Source organism: Terrapene carolina, unplaced genomic scaffold (assembly GCF_002925995.2).
Source record: "Terrapene carolina triunguis isolate 2854851 unplaced genomic scaffold, T_m_triunguis-2.0 Scaffold84, whole genome shotgun sequence".
Lineage (NCBI taxonomy): Eukaryota > Metazoa > Chordata > Testudines > Emydidae > Terrapene > Terrapene triunguis.
The window spans coordinates 367,207-377,053 of NW_020664435.1; the positions used below are offsets into that span (position 1 = coordinate 367,207).

General features: G+C 44.3%; 1 protein-coding gene across 1 annotated transcript in view; it reads right to left on the reverse strand.

The window, feature by feature from the left end:
• SH3BP5 (SH3 domain binding protein 5) overlaps positions 1-8,153 on the reverse strand; it is a 60,899-nt gene extending 52,746 nt beyond the window's left edge. The window contains exons 1-2 of the mRNA XM_024194476.3: positions 7,973-8,153; positions 4,971-5,033 (exon numbers count right to left, since the gene is read on the reverse strand). Coding sequence (XP_024050244.1) covers positions 4,971-5,033; positions 7,973-8,050 — 141 coding nt within the window. The 5' untranslated portion in view covers positions 8,051-8,153. The remainder of the gene's footprint in view (positions 1-4,970; positions 5,034-7,972) is intronic.
• Between the last annotated feature and the right edge of the window lie 1,694 nt (positions 8,154-9,847).

The following is a 9,847-nucleotide window of genomic DNA, read 5'->3' on the forward strand; positions in this document are numbered from 1 at the left end:
ATCCCACATTTTCATGGAGCATTAATCCCCTCCACAGAATTTAAGAAAAGCTGGCAAGGCTTTAACTACAGCAGTGCAAGAGAGAGTGCTACAAATGCAAGACACGATTCGGATTGTTGGGATCCAGTGGTGGTTTGTTATATTTATGTCATAGTGCTGATGTAGTGCCGCCTGTGGGTCAGCTGTCTTTTATACCTGCATCGTACTTTTCAGAGTTTATCAAGGACATCCTTTTATGTAGTGAATGTGTTTCATACTATGGATTATACACATTCATTAAAATAGTTTAGGATTCTGATTTTGGGGACAGGAGGACACAGCATTTCTAAGACCCAGGAAGAAAGCCCCCAAAGTAATAAGGTAGCACTCTAACTTGTCTTTGTCTGATTTATTTTCCTATTGCCACTTAGATATTTACAGCAGGCTCCCTCACCTCTTCACGGATGTTTCAGATATTAACAAGAATATTAGAGAAGCCAAGTGTTAAATCGCTTTGAGGATCCCCATAATCCTTTGCTGCATCAGTAACGTTCAGCATTCCACTGTGTGAGAGCAGAGGTATAGATTTTAAAACAAGCCTAATCACAGATTCATTAATAGGCGGTACATTAATTAATCCAGCATGTAATTATCAGCAGCCTGGTCCCTTTAAAAAAAAAAAAAAAAAAAAAAAAAATCCTGAATGCACTTTATCAGTAGGCATCATCTGGTCAAGGTATTTCCCCAGGGTTTAAATGGGGGTGGTTGAGAGGGCAAACGGTATACTTATTCACCACCTCACAGAACTGATAACGCCACTGAAAATGACTTCATAGCATTTACACCCACACCCTTCTAAATCCTATCACATGCTTGCTTTGTTTGTTATGTAATTACTTTATTGGATAAGAACTGAAGTGGGGCTCAGCTGCTAAAATAATAGGCTGTTCCTCTTACTGGCTCTCTAGAATTAACAGTGCTGTCTCTACATCAAGCAGCTGAGTACTTGTGGGTCTGTCCCTCCCATCAGCATCGTTTCTCAGCACCTTACAAACATCAGTGAATTTACCCCCATAACACTCCTGTGCGGTAGAAGAGCAGTATTATTGCCATTTTATAGATGAGGACCAGAGGCACAGAGATTAATGCCTGATTTTCAGAGGTAGCCAGCATCCATAACCTCCTTTACGGTCCATGAGAACTGGATGTGTTTGCCACACTTGGGGGGAGGGGGAGATAATCAGGCCTTAAGTGATTTGCTCAAGGTCACACAGAAAGTCTGTGGCAGAGCCAGTTATAGAACCCAGAATTCATAAGACTCCAACCACTGAGTCACCCAGAAAGCCATCCTTCCTGCATATCAATAGTGAATCAAGCCACACAACACATGCCACCACATTTTTCTGTAGTCCTTTAAAGAAGGTATGTTCTAGCAAATTGCTTTTTCCTGATTATTTTTGGAATACTTAACGCTGAGAATTATGCGACTTACAAGACTCACTTCCTTGATGTAAGTTAAGTAGCCCACCAGCAATGACTGGACTAACAAGAACTAATCTACAGTCCAAAATTATGTGCCTCAAATAAAGATTCAGTCTCCCCACACATTCACTTGGGTATTCATCTTGCAGCCTGTTCTCTGAAGCCGATCCCTTAAACTTGTGGAGTCCCACCAACGTCAGTGCAGCTCTGCATGGGCATATGGGCCCACCTACATAGGCCCACTTACAGGATCAGGATTTAAATATACCCAAAGGAAACTGATATGAAAGTAAATACATAAAATAAAATGGTCATAAAGAATGTCAAGTGGGCATCCAGTCAGTTAATATTTCAGTGTGAAATTCCCTTCTTCCTGAGGTTTGCTTTAGATGATTAGGGCTCAATCTTTTCTGCGTATATGAAGTTGTACACTGTGGCACATTTTAGGTCAAAACCATTCTATTTCCACAAGAGCTGATTTTACAAGATACAGAACGGTGCAGATCTTATCAGTCAGAGCATCAGGACCATGCGGCTGTTTCAGTGACCTGGGAGCAATATTCATAAATCAACACTCAATGTAATAATGGCAGGTTAGTGACAAGAGTGAGTTTCTTTGGGTCTCCACCCCCCCATCCCCCAAAAACAGCTCAGGAAAGGGCAAGCATTCCCAAGTACAGCAGTAGCTGTGGATAAACCTGTTGCCCCTTCGGAAACTGCAAGTATATTTAAGTATGCCCCTTCTTTTGGCTGATAGTCTGGGAAAGGTCACAGCTGCAAGGGTTGAATCCTGGAGGAAACATGCAAGACTCCAGCTAGTAAGGAGAACAAACTAAGGCTCCAAACCTGCAGTGAGATCTGCTGGCACAGACCCCTGCATTTGTGCCGAGACCCATTGTTTTCAATGGAGATAAGGATCTATGTTCACGTCCACTGAAGTTGTTAGGGTAGTAGCTGGCAAATTTGAAAAGTGAAAGGAGGACTAGGATAAATATAATTCCACTGTCTGTTTAAGCTGAAACATTCTGTCATCTTTCTCTTGTCATCTAAATATTTAACCAGGTCATTTCTACAACAGCAGCAGAAACTGCTGTCCCAGACTAGGAAGAGGCAGCAACAGATACGTTTTGAATGGGTGTCTTCTCTCACTCAGGTAACAAACAAAAGCTCCAAATGCTGTTCAGTTGAACATAATGTTCTCAGCTTTTCACCCTCTTTTGAAGGATCCTTGAAGTAGAAGGACACTCTCAAATTTAGGACTGAGATCATCTCTTCCCCAGAGAGAACAGGAGTACTTGTGGCACCTTAGAGACTAACAAATTTATGCCTACGAGGCAGCTCTGTAGATTTTTTTTCTCCTGTTATTTAGTGTGAATATTAGGGTTTTCCAAGTATAATTTTTTAGGAGTTCTAAATAATATATCTTAAATTGACTAATTTTGTCATCGTGCACATAAAATGTTAGCAATTACTTGCTTGTGACAGTCAACTGTCACAAGTTTAAACAGATCAAGAAAAATGAAAATTCTGGGATCAAAGATTATTTGATTGCCTAATCTTACATTGAGGCCAGTTTATGTAATAAGGAGAAACTTTCACAGAGACACAATGTCAATAAGAATTCCGTCAAACGCTGCTTGCAGTAAGCATTACAAACATACCCTAGTGAGTGTCTACTCAAGGCAGAGGAAGGAAGCCTATGACAATTGTTTCCTTTGATGTTTAAAATTGAATATTTCTTATAATAAATAAGGGGAAGGGGCAGAAATTAAGAGATACATTTTGACAAAATGTATCTCTTATTTAATTCCAATGGTGCCAGTAGACCAGGGATGAATTTAAGCTTTAGAGTTCAGCAAGTTTGCTACAAGCATAGTTCAACCAGACTAAGTACAGTAGCAACAAGTTTCTAGGTTGTGAAAACACTTAAGCACATGAATAACTTATCCAGGTGAGTAGTCCCACTGAAGTCAGTGGGACTATCACACGTATAACCGTTTACAGATTGTGGTTCAATACTACTATTCCACCTCTGGTATAATATGCTGTCGACACAGGGTACCACAGGTCTAATGAAATTCAAACCACCATTCATAGTGATGTCATTCAATTTCAGTACCTCAGCATGAAATAAGGAGATTGCAAAAATTCACTAACAGCCAGTACTACTCAAGACCATTTAATTGGTGGCTGTTGAGATGAACTGACTATTATATATTGGATTAAAAGCTTACTTGGGAAATTTAAAATCAAGCTGCAGAGCTACTTAAAAGTATATTTCAACTGCAGAATTATTAATTCTGCATGTCCTACCAGTAGCTCTCTGTACCACTGATAATTATATTCACCAATACATTCTTCATGATTTACAGACTTATTAGCCAGAGACAGAAAATGAAAGCCTGAAAAGTGTAAGACAGTTGTGCAGACAGAGGAAAAAAGCATAAGTGTTTGAGGTGAAAGGACCACTTATTTACTATAGAACTTTGCAAGTCTACTCAACACTGAATGTACATTTCACTGTAATCTTGTATTTTAAAATTCAAATAATAATGACATACAACTAGAGGTACCCATACAGTGCTCTGGACACCTATCCCATAAATTAAGAAGTCACAACAGAAAGCAAAAGATATACCCCAAAATATATTTGTCTCAGCCCACACCTTTTAAGGGCTAAAAGAGACAATTCTGGGGCAGTCCCTTTTTTTTAAATGTTACAATTTTTAAATTTACAGGATAGGTACTTATAGTTGTATTTTTAAAATGTAATAATCATTTACAAAATTAAAGTGAAATGTAACATCCAGAATTAAACAGATTTACATAATATAGTGAAATATAATTAAGTGATCCTTTTGCATCACTTATTTTATGTTGATTTTCTTCCATCTGCACAGCCATCTTATGCTATTGCAGACTTTCATTTTCATCAGTGGCTAATAAAGGAAAGTGGCAGGTAGTTTAGGTACAAAAATTAAGTTCTAGTTTTTAAAAGTTGTACAGAACCTAGTACAGGAATTTAAAAATCCATGAAGACATTTTATTTGGATTTAACACCTTTCTTTGCAATATTTGCCACCCAAACATAGAAACTTTCTCCCACTTGACAGCCAGAAAGTGAAGACATAAGTGAAATTGACTAGTGAAAAAAAAAAAATGGAGAGACTTTCATTATGAAGGGCTAGCTAGTGGGTGTATTTTCACTGACTAAGATTAATGAAAAACAAAAAGTAAACTCTAGAAAACAGTGAAATTGAACATGGTTTAAAAATAATTTCAATCATCTAAACTAAGAAATTCTCTTTTTAAATGTGTTTTTTAATCTCACAGCATCCCTTTACAATTGACCCACTTCAGCTCAAACCCAGATATCTACTGTTTCAGAGTCATTCATCAGGTCCCTGGTGTCAAATTATCACAGAGAATTGGACAATCCCATTAAAATAAAGATGTTTCTCACAGAAGCCTGTTTACACAAAAGGACAGTATGAGAAGCAGCTCTGTACCTCAAGTTCGGTTTCTCTTCGATTGATGTCATCTGTGGATTGATTTAACTTTTCCAGTTCCCCCTAGAAAAGAGCAAAAACACAGGCATGCACTGAGTAATCAGACACCAATATGACGGAGAAGGAAAGGTTCTATTAAATGTCATCTGGCATCCCCCAAAGAAAGCACATTAGGGCTCTGGCTGGAATGTTAAATGAAAACGGAGATTTGAGACATTTGGAGGAACTCAGCCAGAGGTTATGGGTCTATTATAGGAGTGGGTGGGTGAGATTCTGTGGTCTGCAATGTGCCTGAGGTCAGACTAGATTATCAGGATGGTCCCTTCTTGGCCATAGAAGTCTGTGAGTTTACCACCTAGTCGCAGCATTCAGCTACTCAGGAAAGAGAAAAACAAGCTGAGAAACTTCACTTGTATTCTAGTTTTAATGAAGTACAGTTCTTGCTTTCGGTTATTCTTATTTAGTATTAATAAGTATGACATACAATCTGTATCTTAAAAGAATGAGGCTAATGTCAGCTAGTTCCCAGTAAGACAGTTTTTAAGACAAGGCCATTTGTCTTCACAGTGGTAGGGAAGGAGGTATATACACAGACAAAGGCACAAAGACAAGGATTAGAACACAGTGTCAATACTGTAACAGAAACAGGCACATGCAAAGTAAAGTATAAAAAGGGACTCATCTCACAATACATTAGAAGCAGTTACACCAATACCCTCTTTCTGCAACAGAAGTATCAGAATTTGGCCCTCAATGTTGAATTGTACTAAAGGACCCACACCACGAATTGATCAACTATTGAGTGACTGTCCACCAAATTACATTAATTAATCTGGTCACAATGAAAAGATGTTAGAACTAACAATATAGCTTTGTCAGATTTGATTTCGGACTTTAAAGACAATTGTTTTTATTTTTTCTAATAGCAGGTTTTAATACACATTTCAAATTACTGCTTCGTTATCTAGGTAAGAAGGTTTTGCCCTACAAATGTTAAAGCAACAGACATTTATTTAGCCAGATGACCAAAAAAACCAAAAACAACCCCCACCACAATTTCATTAACAGCACGCAATCAAACTCCCAGTGTTGATTAGATAAATAGAGCCATATTCCAAATAAAAAAGAACCCAAGGACAAAATTTCAGTCATTGGGAGCTCGTGCGCCTCAGTCTCTGAAAAATCAGGTCACTTAAACATTGCTGAAGTGTTTGCAAGATCAGACTTATCTTCAGGCACTCACATCTGAAAATGTTGCTACAAATCTGTACAGATCTGGCAAAGAGACACAGAAAACAAGAGTAATGACAGGTATAGGCCCGATCCAGCAAAGACTTCTACATGTGCTTAACTTTACACACAGCCAGTAATCTCACTAAGGGTACGTCTTCACTATCCGCCATATCGGCGGGAAGCAATCGATTTATCCGGGATCGATATATTGCGTCTAGTTAAGACGCGACATATCGATCCCCGAACGCGCTCCCCGTCGACTCCAGAACTCCACCAGAGCGAGCGGCAGTAGCGCAGTCGACGGGGGAGCCGCGGCCGTCGATCCTGCGCCGTCTGGACCCCAGGTAATTCGATCCAAGATACTTCGACTTCAGCTACGCTATTCGCATAGCTGAAGTTGCGTATCTTGGATCGATCCCCGCCCCCCCCAGTGTAGACCAGCCCTCAGGGACTACTCAGGGCATAAAATTAAGCCTGGGTGTAGGTCTCTGCAGTATTAGGGCCATGCTGATCTTTCCACCAAGCAATAGATCAGGGCATGAATTTGAGGGGAGGGGAGAAAGATGGGGAACTTTGTTCAAAAAAAGATTCAAGAGCATTTAAAAAAATCACAGGTAAAAAGAAAGTAACATTTTGTATTTCAAGCCTGTGTTTTCCTTTTTAATTAAAATCCCACCATTATTATTATTAAGAGTTTTATCCTCTCCCTGTAGGTTTACAAAAAAGGGTTTGCATTTTTTTTTTTGATAAAAAAAATCAAAGTCAGAATTTTAATTTAAAAGAAGGTAAGAGAGTCATGGCACAGAACATTTTAATGGAAAATATAATAATCTTAAACAACCAACATGAACAGCTTAAATCATACTAATACAACTTCACAAATGCCCTTGCTCAACTGCAGGCACCAAGCTAAGAGAGACCATGACCCCCTCCAACAACCTTATTTCAGGTCTCAGCTTCAAACATGTTTTGTTCCCCACCCCCAAGTCCAATCTTACTTAACAGCCAAGCCACAAATGATTCAGCTCTGGTCTTGTAACTATTGTACAGCGTTTTGAAAGACGCCCTGTACGAATGGTACTGAAGAAAATCACAGTTGCATTGTCTTGTCTGTGTGCAGACACACACACGCACCGCAGAAACCACTCTTCAGGTATTCTTGCAGCCTGTGCATAACATCACAGGAGGTTTCCCCTTGGGTTTTGAAAGGGGCCAGGTTGCTTTAAGTCCTGGAAGGTTCAGAAAAGCCCCCCAGTGATGCCGCCTATCGGGGGGAGGGGGGCTGGCTTGTCTCCAGCGCACACACTGGGTCTTTTAAACCCCCTCTCCCGAAGGGGAGCAGGCAGGCACCCGGTGCTCCAGCAGCCTCTCCACCCATCCGCAGAAATACCCCAGTAGAAACCTAATGAGCTCAGCGGGCAGATGCAGAGCGGCTGCACGCCCCATCGGGTGGGGGGCGGAGTAGCAAGAGGGTAACACGGAGGAGATCTATGGGAGACCTGTGCAGGGATGGGGAGCAAACGCAGTGACCCCCCCCCCACCACCAAAGCAGGAGACACCCCCCCCAAACCAGCATTCCCCTCCTCCGCTGTGCATCGCAGCTCCGTGCAGGACCGTCCCACCCCAACGATGAGGCCCATGGCTCCGGGCGCAGAGACTAGGCATTGTCCGCCCAACGCGTGCGGGCTTGGGGCTGAGCCAGCCCCCGGGACCGGCTCCCCGGGTGCCGCCGCTCCGCAGCATCCCCGGGGCTCGCTCTCCTGCCTCACCTGGATCCTGGGGTCCACCTCCTCCTCCTCGGGAAAATCCCCCTCCTCGGGCCGGCTCCTCCGGCCCGCGAGCTCCATGGGGCCGGGCTCCCAAGCTCGGACCTGCCTCTGCAGCTGCCCGCGGGAAAGGGGCCCCGGGGAGGTGTCGGCGGCCGCGCGGAGGAAATCCGCCTCCCCACGCCCCCTGCCTGCCGCTAGCTCGCTGTCAGGCGGGCGCCGCCTCTCCCCCGCCCGCCGGCCTCGGCCCATCCCCCCGGCCGGGCTGCCAAATCAGCGGGCGAAAGCAGCCTCCCCACCCCCCCGGTGACAAGCGCCGCCACCGTCCCCGCCCCCAGAAAAGCCCGGCCCCGCGTGCTCTTGACAGCACCTGGCAGCCGCCTGCTGCCTTCTCGCTTCTCCTTTGTGCGGCTGCGGAAGGGGGGCAAGCGGCAGGGGCGCTCTGTGCTGCTGGCTCGGCAGGCAGGGCTCCCATCGGGCCGCTGTCCCCGCCACGCGGGCCGGGCTCTGCACAGCGTCGATAAGAGCCAGCCCTTGGCAGGTGTTGCCGAGAGGGAGGTACTGGGGATGAGCAGCCCCAGCAGGAGACAGGCCAAAAGAAGCAGTGCCTCATTCTCACCTGCCCCTGGCCTAAAGAGCAGCTGATGCCTTGTAGAAAACTCTGAAAGCCAATCTCCTGAGACCCACTGGTGCCCGTCTCGTTTGGCCCACGGGTTTTTTGGTTTTGTTTTTTAATTTAGGACACCCCGGTGAAAACGGGACCTTAATTGTTTCACAATGCCTCGCTTGCAAATGGACCTTTGTGACATCACAATCGGCGCCACGCAACTGCGGTACCGCCAACAACGCTTAGGGGCTTCAGGTGCAGGGCAGTGGCTAGCTCATCAGAGGGCATTTTTTTCAGCAGTTTGCTGGTGAGGTTCCGCGGGTTGAAATGTTTTTGCAAAGCACTTTTAGAAGCCTTGAAAATTCAATCCGAATGAGGTTTCTGGCATGAGGCAGCTGAGCCAACAAATTTTGTATCTGGTGCATGCAGCAAAAAAAATAAACGAACTCCACCCAAAAACAAACAAACAGTGATTGTCATCATTGTGTCAGCAAAAAGGAACCTCGTCCTAGAACCCTTGGTGGTGTGTAAAAATAAGGCTACTGGCTAAGTGGCTAATGTAGCAAGAGCAAAGCATACATAGCGCAGAGCTCTTTTTGATATTTGATTTAGCACTCCGTTAGTCCTGGGTTTATTACAGGATTAGCACCTCAACCCTAGTGAGAAGATAGTAGAGTTAACCCCTCTTCATAGAACAGGAACAACAATGGGAGGCTGCAGTACGAATTCTGGCTCTTGTTCCTCTTACCTTCAGTTTTTGATAGTAGGAGAAGTAAAATCAAAGCTTCCACACCAAGAAAATTTAAAAACAAGGGAGATTCTTGGTCTCTGATTAGAGTTGCCAACTTTCTAATTGCAGAATAGGGAATACCGTTGCCCTACCCCGAGGCCCTGACCCTTCTGCAAAGCCCCACCCCCATTCACTCAATCCCCCTCCCCCCACCTGCTCATTTTCACCAGCGTGGGGCTAGGGATGAGGGATTGGAGTGCAGGAGGGGGCTTTGGGCTAGAGTGGAGGGTTCAGAGTATGGGAGTAGGCTCCTGGAGGGAGTTTGGGTGCAGGAGGGGGTGCGGGCTCCAGGCAGCTCTGATCTCAGGCAGCTCCTGGGAAGTGGCAGCATGTCCCTCCAGCTCCTAAGCAGAGGGGAGGGCCAGGGGATTCTACACACGGCCCCAGGCTGCAGGCACCGCCCCTGCAGCTCGCATGGGCTGGGAACCATGGCCAATGGGAGCTGTGGAGCCAGCACTCAGGGCAGCACCTGCAGGCAGGG